A 15574-nucleotide genomic window follows, 5' to 3' on the forward strand; every position below is an offset into this window, starting at 1 on the left:
GACACGTCATTTCATGTGCAAAATTTTATTTTCTCTCTTTGACTTCAACTAGACTTTGATTTATCATGGCGTTAAGATTTCTATTCATTTTCACACGCATGCTTGCATTGGGTTAAAAGTTATTTAAGGTTTCTGACCTATGCACATATACACATAAACACACATACATACGCATGCATTTATTTCCACGTTTCTTGGTTAATGATGTATGATTTGGTGCTAATGACCCTAGTTTAGCTAATTAAACACCTAGGGTGTCACACTATCCCCCCTCTATTTCTCGTTTCTGTTGTCTGAAATGGAAATGGGGTTGCGCCTCGTCTCAAAAAAAAGTTGAAATTAACCTTAATATATACATCATATCATGATTTCATTCGACATTGAGTGACGGATCTTACCAAATTTAGCATTGTTCTCCAACTGACTATTGGGCCCCTAATAATTCCTAGACAGGCGCCAAACGAAAAACATTTGGAGTCAAACTCCCGTCGTGCCAGATCCTCCCAGCCCACCGACGCGCGGGGCCTCATAACTCCACGTCATTGATCCGCGGCGCTCGAAAAATCCTCCTTCTACCTACCTCCCGCGCCATGTCAGCAATCCGTGTCAATCTCTATCTCGTTTGTCCTCTGGAATAGTGGAGCGTAGCCAAACCCACCTAACCCCTCCACGTCAGTGATCCTTGGCTCGCACATCTCACCAATCACGGGCTCGCAGCCTACCTCCGAACCTCTATAAAGCCGCACCCCCACCCTGCCTTCCTCTTCACCAAGGAGATCCAAATCCCTAAGCCTTTTTTGCATTTCTTCATCTCCGCCTAGATAGTCGAGAGGCCAACTCACCTTATCCCGATGGCACCTAAGGCCCAGAAGAAGCCCGTTGCGGAGGAGCCGGCGACTGAGAAGGCCCTAGGGGGGAAGATGCCTAAGGCTGAGAAGGGGCTGCCGGCCGGCAAGTCCGCCGACAAGGACAACGAGAAGCGCAAGAAGAAGGTGAGGAAGAGCATGGAGGTATACACGTTATACATCTTCAAGGTGCTCAAGCAGGTCCACCCCAACATGGGCATCTCCTCCCAGGCTATGTCCATCATGAACTCGTTCATCAACGATCTTTTTGAGAAGCTGATGGCGGAGGCGGCCAAGCTTGCGCGGTACAACAAGAAGTTCACCATCACCTCCCGTGAGATCTAGACCTCGGTCTGCCTCATCCTCCCTGGCGAGCTCGCCAAGCATGCCGGCTCCGAGGGCACCAAGGCCGTCACCAAGTTTACCACCTCTTAGGCAGTGTGGTTGCCTTCTGATAGTCTCCGTCGTGTTTAGATCTATAGTAGGTGCCGCAGCCGCGGTAGTTATCCTGCTCTCGTCAATCTATATCTATCTAGTAGTTGGTCTCCTGAATCATGTAAGGAGGTTGTGTGTGCGCTTTTGTGATCCTGGTGTCATGTTCCTGAATGGTATGGTTCATCATATATTGCAATTTCTAATTTTATTCTGATTCTGCGATCTACAATTTCCATGGATGTCCGGCTTGAGATCGTAGCACTTCTACTCATGGGGATATGGCTGTGAAATTGAGGACGAAATTTTACGAAACTTGAAAGGGGAAAATCAACATCTCGCGAGATTGCAATTTTGGAAGGAAAAAAAAAAGAAACTGTAGCATATCCCTCGTGAGCCGCGGCTGCCTAAACCAGTTCACCATCCCGAAACGAAACCGTTAACCCCACCACTTTCCCTTTCAAAATTTCGAATTCCGATCCCCACCCCACTCTCGCTCGGCCGCTCCGCGTCCACCCCGCCGCCCGGCGGCCGCCCCGCGCCGCGCCACCGGATGATCAAACCCTAACCCAAACTGACGGCCGCCGCCGCAGCCATGGAGGCGCTGTTCATGCAGGCCTTCGAGCGCCGGGACGCGGCGGAGGCGCAGATGCGGCAGCAGGTGGCGTCCTCCTCGCCGCGGGCCACCTGCCCCCGCTGTGGCTCCTCCCACCCGATGCCAGTGATGGGGCCTTGGAGCTTCGGGACGGGGCGGAGGAGCAGATGCGGCAGCAGGTGGTGTCCCACTCCCTGTCCCTCGCCTGCGCCCTCATCGCCGCCGGCTACCGCCCCCCGGCGTGGCTCCTCCAGGCCCCCGCACCCGCAGACGTCGCGACCGATGGTACGTACCTCGATTTCTCTCCCGCTTGTTGCATTATGGTTTGCTAGGGCTCCTGCACTTCAATTCCTTCTCGGGGTTTCCGTTTAGGTTTATAGTGTACCAAGCCACAGTTCATTTCTTTGTTTGGTGAAGAGCATTCGAAGTTCTGTGCACCTACAAATGACAATGTGATATCAGTAGAGGTGCTGAAGTTTGAATTTCTGTTCCAGTTGTGAGGGTGTGACATATTTAATGGCTATCGAGACATTTTCAATTTATGCTGTCACATAATAGTAGGCTGTCTGTTTCCATGTGCTATAGTTAACAAAGACCAAATACTGCAATAAATTGAGACCAAACCTTCCTACTTAAGCTGAATTGATCTAAACATGATAAAATGGATCAAGTGGGAGAAATTATGCACTGTGATTTTATTTGTCTCCAGTCTGGAGTACTTTATCATTATTTTTCCTCATTTTTGTGAATTTGTCCATCCATGGTTCTATAGAACACAATCTTTGGGGTTTTCTTCTGCAGGAAATAATGTAAAAAAGCTATTGGTTGATCTCGCTAATCCAAGAAGTGTAGATCCTGTGCATCGTGTATTGACTGAAACCAATCATAAGGTCAGTCTTGAAGCTGTTGGTGCCAAACCAGGTATCATGAATATTTCCAGTTCAGCAGAAATTTTCCATCATTTTTTTGGTATTACATATTGAAACATCTGGTAAACTTTCAAGCTCATCGGGGCACAAATTATATATATCATTTGAATGATGTAGTTCGATTGCGTATGATAAGGTCGTGTGTATTTTTGCTGAGTAACAGATGGTGGGTATGTTAGTCCAAGCTACGGTTCATGTCTTGTTTGGTGACAGTTATGTGAAGTTTGAGTCTCTATTAGGGTTATGACGTTAAAATGTTGTATTATTGTCTACTGATATTTACAGTTTGCTCCCTTTCACAATAATATGCCTATTTCTATGTGCTGAAAAATCATAAAGTTAGCAAAGTGTAACTCAAACGTTATGGTGTGCTTCTTGCTTAGCTGTACTAGTCATTAGCAACTAGTTGAACGATCTTTTGAGATGAATACGATAAAATGTACTCCCTCCGTTCCAAATTGTAGGTCATCTCGGGAAATCTAGATACATAGTTTTTATCATGTATCTAGATATATGCTATTGCTATGTCTAGATACATTGCAAAATCTATGTATCTAGATTAGACAAAACAACCTACAATTTGGAACGGAGGGACTGAGGGAGTACTTATTTAAGAAAAGGACTGGGAATATAGTGTGCTGCGATTTTGTTAGTTTCCAATATTGACTGCTTTATCATTTTTCTTCACAATTTTTGTGAATATCTATGTCTCTAGAGAACACATGCATGTCAAGGATTTTCTTTTCCAGGCAATACTGTATGAAATTTGTTTGTTGATCTTGCTAATCCAAAAAATGCAGATCATGTATTTCCTGAGATAAATCATTGGGTCAAACAAAAAACTGCTGAAGTTGTTGAAGTCGAACCAGTTATCATGAATATCACCAGTTCAGCAGAAGTTAATCAGTACCAGAAATGCACATGTGAAACTTTCATTCATTCTACGGGCATGTGTGTTTCAAGTGAAGGCCCATTGCCTCCCAGTTCTGTTGAAGTAGAACGTTCTGCTTTTAATTTGCTGCTTCAGAATGACATATTGCATTCTGTTGATGCTGGTTTCGATGAAGCACCTCATCCTGCCACCAGTACATCACCACAAAAGGAAGCATCACACGCTGCTGAAACTGAACCTCTTGAAGACCCAAGGTCTATTGGTACCCAACTGCTTAAGATTGATTCATTTCACTCACTTAAACCTAATTTTCTGGAAGGCCTTGATAGTGTAGTTGCATCAAATCCGAAAAATGACCGAATTGCAACAACAACAACAACAACAACAACAACAACAACATAGCCTTTTTTCCCAAGCAAGTTGGGGTAGGCTAGAGATGAAACCCGAAAGAAATAAGTTCAAGGTTCAGGCACATTGATAGCTAGTCTCCAAGTGCTCCTATCCAAAGCTATCTCTTTAGAGATAATCCAATCCTTAAGGTCTCTCTTAACCGACTCATCCCACGTCAGTTTAGGTCTACCTCTACCCCTCTTTACATTATCGACCCGCTCAAGAACCCCATTACGCACCGGCGCCTCAGGAGGCATTCGTTGGACATGTCCAAACCATCTCAGCCGATGCTGGGTAAGTTTCTTCTCAATTGGTGCCACCCCGACCCTATCCCGAATAACTTCGTTCCGGACTCTATCCCTCCTTGTGTGCCCGCAAAACCACCGCAACATCCGCATCTCTGCTACACTCAGTTGCTGGACATGTCGCCTTTTTGTAGGCCAACATTCAGCACCGTATAACATCGCCGGACGAATTGTTGTCCTATAGAATTGGCTTCATTACATACTCTGACACTGCTGTTGTTGATAAAGTGATAGAGGAAACTCATGTCATCAACGGAAAGCAAGTAAGTTATGTTTTCCACTATTCGGTGTCACCATTCAGGAGTCGAATTTCTCTATTTTTTAATTCTTCATTTCAGCTTTGCCGTGTCAATGGCTGCACTCTGTATACTTGAAGGTCCATTATGTGATAACTGTATATAACATCAATTGTTTATTCTTTGTGGCAAAAAATTTTGTTTTAGCCTACAGCACTTTGTTAAAAATCTGAAATTACACCTTGTGATTCAAGTGCCTATGTTTTCAATTTTTATGTTTAGCAGGATTTCTCATTTTCAATTATTATCTTTTGGTTAGCTAGTTGTGAATGCATTTAATCAAACGTGACTGTTGCTATGTTTATCTGTATTGCTTTGTTAATTCAAGCAATTGGCATGTCAGTGTCTATCATCTTGCAGTGATGGATTTGCATACTTCTAATGGTGTTTCTGATTACATTTTTTTTTACCAATTTTATTGCTTTGTTAAATTGCTCATGTTAATGGAGCTATAACAAATGTGATTTACCACTCCTCAATTTTCTATCTGATGTTTCATTTTGGACCATACCTCATCCGCACCATTTACCTTCGCAATCCCCATGTGTCACAGCTGACAGTAGTACTGCCTTCTGTTTACTCCAGGTTGAGATTAAAAGAACCATACCAAAGGGTGCAATGCAGTCTAGCTCTAAGGATTTCAAGACTAGAAAGATATTTGTTGGTGGGCTCCCCTCAGCACTAACAGAAGGTAATATCAGTATGGCATATGATGGTCAGCTTTGTTTTATATTGGTTTTTGCCTGATGGTTCTTCCATTTGTTTCCTTGATCAGATGATTTCAAGAGTTTCTTTGAAAGATATGGGACTGTGGTAGACCACCAGATTATGTTTGATCGTGAAACAAAACGGTCTAGAGGCTTTGGATTTGTAGTTTTTGCTTCTGAGGAAACTGTAGATGATTTGTTAGCAAACGGAAATATGACTGATCTTGCTGGTTCAAAGGTGAGTCTGCAGTTCGTTAAAGAATTGTCACAAATAGTTATCCCCTCCACAATGTACTTATGGTGTAAGATATGTATAGTAACAACAACAACAACAACAACATAGCCTTTTTTCCCAAGCAAGTTGGGGTAGGCTAGAGATGAAACCCGAAAGAAATAAGTTCAAGGTTCAGGCACATTGATAGCTAGTCTCCAAGCGCTCCTATCCAAAGCTATCTCTTTAGAGATATTCCAATCCTTAAGGTCTCTCTTAACCAACTCATCCCACGTCAGTTTAGGTATATCTCTACCCCTCTTTACATTATCGACCCGCTCAAGAACCCCATTACGCACCGGCGCCTCAGGAGGCTTTCGTTGGACATGTCCAAACCATCTCAGCCGATGCTGAGTAAGTTTCTCCTCAATTGGTGCCATCCCGACCATATCCCGAATAACTTCGTTCCGGACTCTATCCCTTCTTGTGTGCCCGCAAAACCACCGCAACATCCGCATCTCTGCTACACTCAGTTGCTGCACATGTCGCCTTTTTGTAGGCCAACATTCAGCACCGTATAACATCGCCGGACGAATTGCTGTCCTATAGAATTTGCCTTTTAGCTTTTGTGGCACCCTCTTGTCACAAAGGATGCCAGAAGCTTGCCGCCATTTCAACCAGCCAGCTGAAATTCTATGCCTAACATCTTCATCAATGTCGCCATCCTTTTGTAGCACCGATCCTAAATACCGAAAAGTATCCTTCTGAACCACCACTTGCCCATCTAGACTAACGTCTCCCCCCTCATGCCTAGTCGCGCTGAAATCGCACATCATGTACTCGGTCTTGGTCCTACTAAGTCTGAACCCTTTCGACTCTAACGTGCGTCTCCACAGCTCTAACTTCCTATTAACCCCTGCCCTACTCTCGTCAACTAGCACCACATCATCAGCAAAGAGCATACACCAAGGGATCTCACCTTGTATATCCCTTGTGACCTCAAGTGCAACAAGTGCTGAAAATGATCCAAAGTCAATTGATAGTGCTGAAAATGTTTCTCTTGGATCACCACATTCTACAGTTAGTCTTCTGGTTGAGAAGGGAATGCTGCACTCTGATGAAGCTAATTTTCTGGAAGAAAGTAACTCCATGGCTAGTCTATTGCTAGACAAGGAACCAACATTAACTGATTCTCTTGAAAGACCACATCTGATGGTTAGTCCTCTGCTTGAAAAGGATAAACTGCAGTGTGTGAATATTAATAATCATCATGAAGGACATTATTTCATGCCCAGTGTACTGCTTCATAAGGAGATAACGGATGCTGCTGAATCAGAATCTTTCCAAGGGCCAAGTTTTATGGCCAGCCCTCTACCTGAAAATGATTCATTGCACTCAAATAAACCCAAGTTTCTGGAAGGATCTGATTGTCTATCCAGTTCACCGCCAGAAAATGATGCAATTGAGACCGCTGAAAATGTTTCTATTGAAGTATCACAATGTACGACCAGTCCTCAGGTTGAAAAGGGTACACTGCACTCTGCTGAAAATGTTTATACTGAAGTACCACATGATACAGGAAGTTCCATGGTTAGTCCATTGCTTGAAAAGGGATCAACATGGGCTGATTCTCTTGAAGGATCACATGGCATGGCCAGCCCACCAGTTGAAAAGGATATGCTGCATTGTGCTGAAACTGATTTTCTTCAAGGAACTTACTGTTTGCCCAGTCTACTGCTTCATAAGGAAGCAGGACACACTTCTGAAACCACTCCTCTTGAAGGATCTTTTTGTTTGGTCAGTTCAAAGGATCCCTTGAACACAACTGATCATACTGGAAAATTAAGAAAAATCAGTCCTTTTGATAGATGCAAAAATGAAAGCTTCAGAACTCTAGAACAGAAAAGCTCAAGATGTCATGTGCTACCTATTCCAATCAATGAATCTGCTCTGCAGCCTTATCAATTGGTTGATAATACTTCTGAGGCACAGGATGTTTGTATTTGGAATAACAAAGATATACCTGCAAGACCAGAAGCTCCGAGTGCTACATCATGCAAGAGTGCAAGAGCATTGCACACCGCAGAAAGGAACAGTAGAATGTCAACAAGCAAAAGCTTAACTTGCCTACAATATCATGGTAATGTTTACGCTTCCTCCGGGTCAAAATTCTTGCCCTTAAGTAACAGCATGCTTTTTGCCTTCTTACTGTAACTCTTAATCATGCAGACACAGAACAGAAGGTATGCTTTTTTGGTAATGCCATGGAACTAAATGCTGATTCTTGCGCAATAGTGAGTGATAATGAAAACAAGTCTCCAGAACCTTCTGCCCAGCCCTTATGCAGTTCAGGATCTAGAAAGAAGTTTTCTTCACTCATGTCAGAAGCATCAGATGTTCAAGGAACTAATTCCATGGCTTGTCTATTGCTTGAAAAAGAACTAATACTAACTAATTCACTTGGAAGGCCACATTTCCTGGCAAGTCCACTGCTAGGGAAGGCTACATTGCTTTGTGTTCAAACTGATCTTGACAACCTTATGCCAAAGTATACAGATGATGGTGATGCTTGTCAGATCAGCACTGTTTCTTCAGGAACAATAATTAGTCACAATGATTACAGTATCGGTAGTGCTACAAATGACTTTGTATCTGCAGGGAGTGGTCACAGTGATACCAGTACTGGTAGTGCTAAATATGCCTTTGTATCTGCAGAGAGTGAATCAGCTCAGATGCAATCTTCATTGGCTAAAATATCTCTGGAATGTGTTAAGACTGGTACAGCTGTGGAAGCTCAAATGGCGTCTGCTGCTCAGTTCACATTGGTTGAGAGTGTCCAAAGGGAGTCAGTATTGGATTCAGTTAAGTGCCAGCCTAAACAGTCTGATCTCACTCGTGTAAAATTTTCAAACAAGGATAAATCTGTGTTGCCATCTGGCTCAAGTGGTGCTTCATCTAAAAGAGCAGGTGTACACTCCGCAGAAAGTAACATCACAACAAACGAGAGCCTTCAAACAGTGATCGATAGACAATACAACTCTCCAAAACCTTCTTGTGGATACTCGTGTAGTTCAGGATCTGGTGAAAAGTTTTTTTCACTCGAGTCACATTTTCAAAGAACTGCTAGTCACATGGACAAATTAAGTTCAAGTGGAATTGTGGTAAATAGGAATCCATCTTGTGAAAATGTAGAGATGAATGAACAATCAGAAGATCTGCACGATTCTTCTAGCACAATGAGCACATCATTATCATCCATGGACAATCAAGATGACATCCATGACCAGATAAATATTATAGGAAATCTCTCGGGGAAGGCACTACCTTCACTCTCCTTAAGTAGGTTGGGATCATGTGGATGCATTTCGCCCAATATTGAGGGAAGGAGCAATGCAAGTAACCAGACAAGTCCATTGGCACATGAAGTTCAAGCAGCTGCTAATTATTCACCTGAAAGAAGTATGTCTACATTGTCAGATGCTATCTGTTGTAGTTCTCCAATCTTACAATCTTCGCTGTTTAGTGGCAGCAGTCTGAATACTAAAGTAACAACAATTCCTCCTCAGAAGCCTGAAATGTACAGCCCGGCCATTAATGATGGGGCATTTCAAGCATTTTGTGAGTCTACAAAGTTGATCAGCTTGAGTTCCAGCCTTTCTGCAAAGTATAATATGAAACCACTCGATGCTGTGTATCAGTCACTGCCATCTAAATTTGAGAAACTTATGAAACGACCCCCTGCCTGTTTGTTAGACACTAACATGCTGGATCCAAGTTATGATAGCAAGAAATCAGGAGTTCCCGGCAAATATAGTTTGGATTTTGATGGTGCATTTATGATGTCCGATGACCATGGTTCTTTTTCTTGTGATGTCCAAGAGGATAGTGATATTCCTTTGAGCCTTTCAGTTGAGAAGTATAACCTGGAAAAGCTATCTGAAAGAACTGGATCAGGTTCAAATTATTTGAGCTCCATACCAGAAATAGCCTGCTTTAGAATTGACGAAGATAGGACCGTGCTAGGGGAAAATGAGAATCAAGTTAAATTATCCATTCCTATCAGTAGAAATTATTCAAGGCAATATTTGGCTGCCAAAAAGCCGCTTGGGTATGCTACCAACATAAATGAAAGCAAAGGAACAAGTAGCCTAGACTTAACAGCTAGAAAATCTTACACAAGGAAGCATGATCGCCGTGTGCATATTGGAGTTAACCAGGACATAAAGAACCTGAAGGAGAACCGTACTTCTTCAATTAGGAATGCGGGGAAAGTGACTCATCCGCTTTTTGACAGATTAAGCAAGACGGAAATGTCATTGAGCAAAGGTGAAAGGAGCAGAAGCAAAACAAATATTGAGAAAGGATGCAGGCCTAGAAATATAGTATCTAATATGACATCATTTATACCACTTGTAAAACAAAAGCAACGACCTCTAACATCACGTGGTAAGTTTAATCTGTTTGCAGCTATTTTTAATTCGAAACTGATTTTAATACAACTGTTCAAGTGTAGTCTTGCAATATTCTATCATCATAATTCATATGCTCGATGTTGTACAAAGTACTACATTTTCATTTTCCTGAATGGGCACATCAGACAATCCATTAAATAAAATTTCTCACTTGCAGTCAAAAGAGATGTTAGAGTTAGGGCACTTGAGGTGGCTGAAGCTGCAAAGCGTCGTGAAGAGAAGAGACAAACTGAGCGTGAAAAGCGCAAAGCAGCTGTGGAATTAGAGCGTGAAAGATTAAAGCAAGAGAAAGAGCACAGACAGAAACAAGTGGCGCAGCAGAAGAAAACGGATGCAGACATTATTACTAGAAAGAGGCAGAGTGAAAATGATGGAAAGAGGGGAAATGAAAGAAGAAAGAAATGCGTTGAAGGGGCACCAAAACATCAAAAGCAGCTGGTGGAAAAAAATGCACTCCACAAATGCCATCAAGGATGCTTGTCCAAACAATACTGTTAGTAAACACTACTACTATCATCACCATTTCAAATTACTATATGAAATACCTTTTTTTAGTCAGTTTAAACATTTCAGGATGTCAAGGATCCGGTAGAGAATTTAGTGAGAGGGTTGAAGAATCAATTATTATCAGATGAAAGGCTGGAATCTGTTCATAGGCTTTTGCCATCTCAAAGAAGCAGTATAAAGGGTGTGTCTGCTGATTGGAAATCTGAAGGTTCTGGGTTTCAGGTTCAGGAAAGCTTGTCACACGATGTGGATATGGTATACTCTTTCTATTGATGTATCTTAAATAAATTTAAACAATCAATAGGATTGACACCTTGACGGTACCTTTTCTTTCCCCCCAAGGGCTAAAAACTTCCAGTTTAAATCTTGAAATTGGAAAGGAAAACTATAACTTTTTTATCAATGAGAATAGAAAACGCGTAAACGAAGTCTTGTTTGGTGGGTCAGATTGTCATGACATCGAATTAACTGGGAATCTAGATAGCAGAGCTATTGCAGTTGTCAGTAGTAGATCTACACTACAAGCTGTTAGGGCCAGCACATGCTATCAATTAGGGCATTCCATTTCTGCAAACTTCTGAGAAACTTCTCCTACCAAAAATTCTGGCTATATGTCCCCGCAACAATTCTGTAATAAGTACAATTAAATTCTCTGTAATGCCTTTTCGAATTTTGTGGACATATAGTGTAGGAGAATTTTTGGTAGGAGAAGTTTCTCAGAAGTATATTTTGGGTCAATAACTGGGAATTCTGTTTTGGATAAAGTTTCTCAGAATTACTTCTCCTACACTATATGCCAACACGACTGTTCATGGATAAAGTTTATGGATAAAAAAATATACTTTTGGAGTTTATGGACTTAAGTGATACAAATTACAAGTTTATTGACCCAAAAATGCAGTTTCAAAGTTTGTGGACCTATGTTTTCAAAGTTTATGGACCTAACTGACACAAATTACAAGTTGATGGACCTAAAAATGCACTTTTGAAGTTGGTGGACCTAAATGACACACCCTTACAAGTTGGTGGACCTCTGGTGCATTTTACTCTATATAAAAGAATGCAACTGAAATTTTAATATAAACTTAGTTGTGGAATCATCTAGTCATTCTCTTGCGAGGATAACTTATCACACACATTGTGGCAATTTTTTTTTCTGCCTGTATACATATCAGTATATCACACGCAATCCGATGTATATCTGGTGGTACATCTTGAAACAATTGAAATGCTGAATAATTATAGAACAGATAATATATTGTTAAGTGTAAATGTATTAAAAACAGTGGGATCCTTTAAATCAAATGATGCGTTATTGATTAACTGAATGTACTGGTCTCCTTTGTGGTTGCATAACTGTATCCTTTGATAACTTGGAGAAATGCTCAGGTGACACCCGTCAGTTCATTACAAATGGGACTGAATTGCAGGAAGCTGCATTATTGGTTTCTTTGATTTTCTTTCTTTGCCATGTTTATGGTTTGAGAAGTCTCTGAATTTACTGCAGGACTATGAAATGTCACCTTATGAAGATTCTGATGAAGAGGATATTGACATCTTGGAGCATAAAAGGGAAATAAGACATAGACGTAAATTGATTCCATCATGGGCTGAGTAAGTACTCTACACTTAAAGTTATAACCAAAGTATCAATGAGTAATTCTTTTCCAAAGTCAGGTACTTTTTAGATAATACACTGGGCGCACTATCAAACTTGTTATGGGCCAGCTGTGCTCTAGTTGAAGTCGCATCTTTTTTTCTTCATGTTTGTTTTTTGCATCCTAACTTAATGTGAATCTACTTATAACATTTCTGTGAGTAATGCCCCTCTTTTGAAGCAGATTTGGAAATAGTCGTCCCTTACAGAAACCAAAAACTTCCTGCCAGGCTAATCTTTGAAAAATTGTTGCTAATCTATGTTCCAGTGCTGGATTCATGTTGATCCTGCTAACTACATTTTGTTCATACTTATTTTCAGGACACAGAACTTGAATAAAATCTTGCTATCCAATCAGGCCCTAGACCCTAGAGAAGTTTTTGCTTACAAGTGTTCTTTCAATTTATCTGATGGTAAGCTCCGCTGAACCACTTAATAATGGGAGTAACATTTATTTCTGTTATTTGTTATGACTAAATTTGCAGTCCTACTTTTTGTGCAGTTCTTACATCTGGCATTCCTCATTGACCTTTCAATTAGCTGCCCGTTAACAACTATTGTAATTCTGTAAAAAAAATAATGATCTTTCTCTTGCATCAGTAAATTCCTTCTTCGGCAACACAATGTACAGGCAAATCTCCACCCTCCCTCTCTGACACTGCTAATTACCCTTCAATACACTCTACTGTGGGAGCAATTCATTTTAGTAAAATTACTGTGCTGCAGATGGAACCACGCTGCGATCACTGTTGTACATATTATGACTTTCTTTACAATAGAATAGCAATTTTCTCTGATGCTAATACTGCTAGGTGCAGGTCGAGCATGTTTTTTTTGGTCAGATTATGCTCAGGTTTTAGACGTTATTAGTGCAGTGGAACTGGTCAACTGGCCTTGCTTATGTTCATTTTTATAGCGGAGATATGTGCTTGTTGGGGGTGGGTTAGAAGTCTAGTAGAAACCAGGTGATTTTGTTTATAAACTTGAGCAAGGGAGGGCTGGAAGTTGTCTACAGAGCTAGATTCAATTCCTGTACATCATATGTTAGGATATTGCGGGATTCTGGTTAGTTATTCTGACCAACTCATTTTTTTTGTAAGACCACAGACCCCTGCATTTTTACTGAATAGCAGTAACCAAAATGAGTTAAGTTTCTGCCTGCACAAAGAAACCTGGGACAGGATAATTCAACATTTTTGTAATCGGCAGATGAGGCTGTTCTGTGCTGTGATGGCTGCAAAGTAGGACCATCTTGCAACCCTGTCAGCACATGTGGTGTATTGAGATATCTAAAGTACCGAACAACAAAGCTATCGGCAGAGTGCCATGTAAACTGTACATCATATTGGGACCAAGGCCAATTATATATATTGCTGCTGTTTCATTCACCTAGTTCTTATTTTGACCTGCATTTGCCAACATTGCAAGTTGCAACTCTTGTCTCTTGATGCCTCATGCCGACACAAAGTGCAACTCTTGTCTCTTAGCTCAGTTGTAACCTCATATTTTCTTTGGGTAAAGTCCGTTTTTCAACCCTGAACTATCACGATAGTCTGATTTTGGCCCTTGAACTATGAAACCGGACATCCTATACCTCCAACTAACGAAACCGTTTGAAAAACAACCCTGGCTGAGCCAAAGTCGGTTTTGCTACAGTAAAATTTCCGAATTTCTGGAATTTCACACCTCTCTCAATTAAATAATAAAGAAAGCATAGTTAATATTGTCTAAAAATCATGATATTTTTTGGGAGGTAGATCAAAATACAAAGAATTTATTTTGGCTAGATGTGATACATTAAACATAATGAAATTTGAATTATAAAATTTTAAATATGGGTAGAATTCAAAATTTCTTGAATTTTTGGGTTAGCTAAACCTTTGATAAAAATGAAATAAAAATATGATAATTCATAATTTTTTATTTAGTTTAATAATGTATTTTTTATTGGCCCAAGTTTTTATGAAAGTTTTTGAATTCCTTCGCAATGCTCAAATTTGAATCAAATTTGATTCCTCAAATTTTAATTTATGAATTTTCTATAGAACTTGGGCCAATAAAAAGTACCTAACTAAACTAAATAAAAAATTATGAATTATCATATTTTTAATGCATTTTTATCATAGGTTTAGCTGACCTAAAAATTCAAGGAATTTTGAATTCTACCTATTTTTAAAATTTTATAATTCAAATTCCTTTATGTCTATTGTAGCACATCTAGCCAAAATAGATTCCTTGTCTTTTGATCTACCTCCCAAAAAAATATCATGAGTTTTAGAAAATATTAACTATGCTTTCTTTATTATTTAATTGAGAGAGGTGTGAAATTCTAGAAATTTTACTGTAGCAAAACCGTCTTTGGCTGAGCCAGGGTTGTTTTTCAAACGGTTTCGTTAGTTGGAGGTGTAGGATGTCCGGTTTCGTAGTTCAAGGGCCAAAATCGGACTATCGTGATAGTTCAGGGTTGAAAAACAGACTTTACCCATTTTCTTTCTTCCCTTTTTTTTCCCAGCTGCACTGCACCTTATATTCTTGTGTGGCATCTTTTGAATCTGCGTCTGCTTTTTTTTTTTGAAAAAACTCTGAATCTGTTGTTGATGTGTGCTTTTCGTGGAACCCCTGGGGGGTCTGTTCACCGCATTTGCGAGTGGAATCGACCACTCACAAATGCCGGTGCCCCCGTGTGTCTCTGGCCGCCTCCGCCTTGCGGCCTCGTCTCCGGTCGTCGGATCTCACAGAAGAAGAAAAACAATGTTGGTGCTTGAGGTGAAAGATAAACAGTCACTCTGTTCGCTGTGCTGTGGCTGGTGGCTGGTGCTGATTGGTTGTGAGAGAAAAGTACTGCTGGTTGGTGCTGGTTTGGTGTGAGAGAAACACTGTTGGCTTGATGCAGCAAACGGAGTGTCGCGGGTCCACTTGCAGCGACGGAGCTTTCTCTTCTGCGACGTGTTGGCCGCGCCTCGGGTGTACGATGAGTAGAACCCCCCGCCCCCCTCCACAAGTGGGATGATAATAGCAAGCACACTGCACGCCCTGGTCCATGGGATTTGGATCCATCCCGGTCAAAGACCAATCTGGCTAGTTTAACGAACATATTGGCACCTTGGATTCTGTCCTCCCATCATCTCTGAAAAATCCAGCTCCAGCGTGGTCGCTAGCTGCGCATGTGGTGCCTCGAGGACTAAACCAAGTTCTCGTAGGGCAGATGCCCTTCGACCGTTCCTGTCGAGGGGCTCCATGTGCCGGAGCTCATGGCTCCAAACCTAACTAGCCCTTGTTGTGCCAATGGAAGCTTAGGCTAACCTTCATTTGTTTACGCTGGCACTAACCATCTCA

The 15574-nt window shown here is 41.3% G+C and overlaps 1 protein-coding gene and 1 pseudogene across 2 annotated transcripts; both read left to right on the forward strand.

The window, feature by feature from the left end:
* Positions 1–776: 776 nt before the first annotated feature.
* LOC120712727 (histone H2B.2-like) lies at positions 777–1491 on the forward strand. Of its 2 annotated transcripts, XM_039998586.1 has the most exons (2): positions 777–871; positions 917–1491. In XM_039998586.1, the coding sequence occupies exons 1-2, from the start codon at positions 852–854 to the stop codon at positions 1188–1190; spliced, it is 294 nt and encodes a 97-aa protein (XP_039854520.1). In that variant the 5' UTR covers positions 777–851; the 3' UTR covers positions 1191–1491. The 2 variants fall into 2 exon arrangements, with proteins under 2 accessions (XP_039854520.1, XP_039854519.1); XM_039998585.1 differs by having other exon boundaries at positions 785–1491.
* A 277-nt stretch (positions 1492–1768) lies between these two features.
* Positions 1769–13626, forward strand: LOC120713501 (annotated as a pseudogene).
* Positions 13627–15574: the final 1948 nt, after the last annotated feature.

Source organism: Panicum virgatum, chromosome 6K (genome assembly GCF_016808335.1).
Source record: "Panicum virgatum strain AP13 chromosome 6K, P.virgatum_v5, whole genome shotgun sequence".
Classification (NCBI taxonomy): Eukaryota; Viridiplantae; Streptophyta; class Magnoliopsida; order Poales; family Poaceae; genus Panicum; species Panicum virgatum.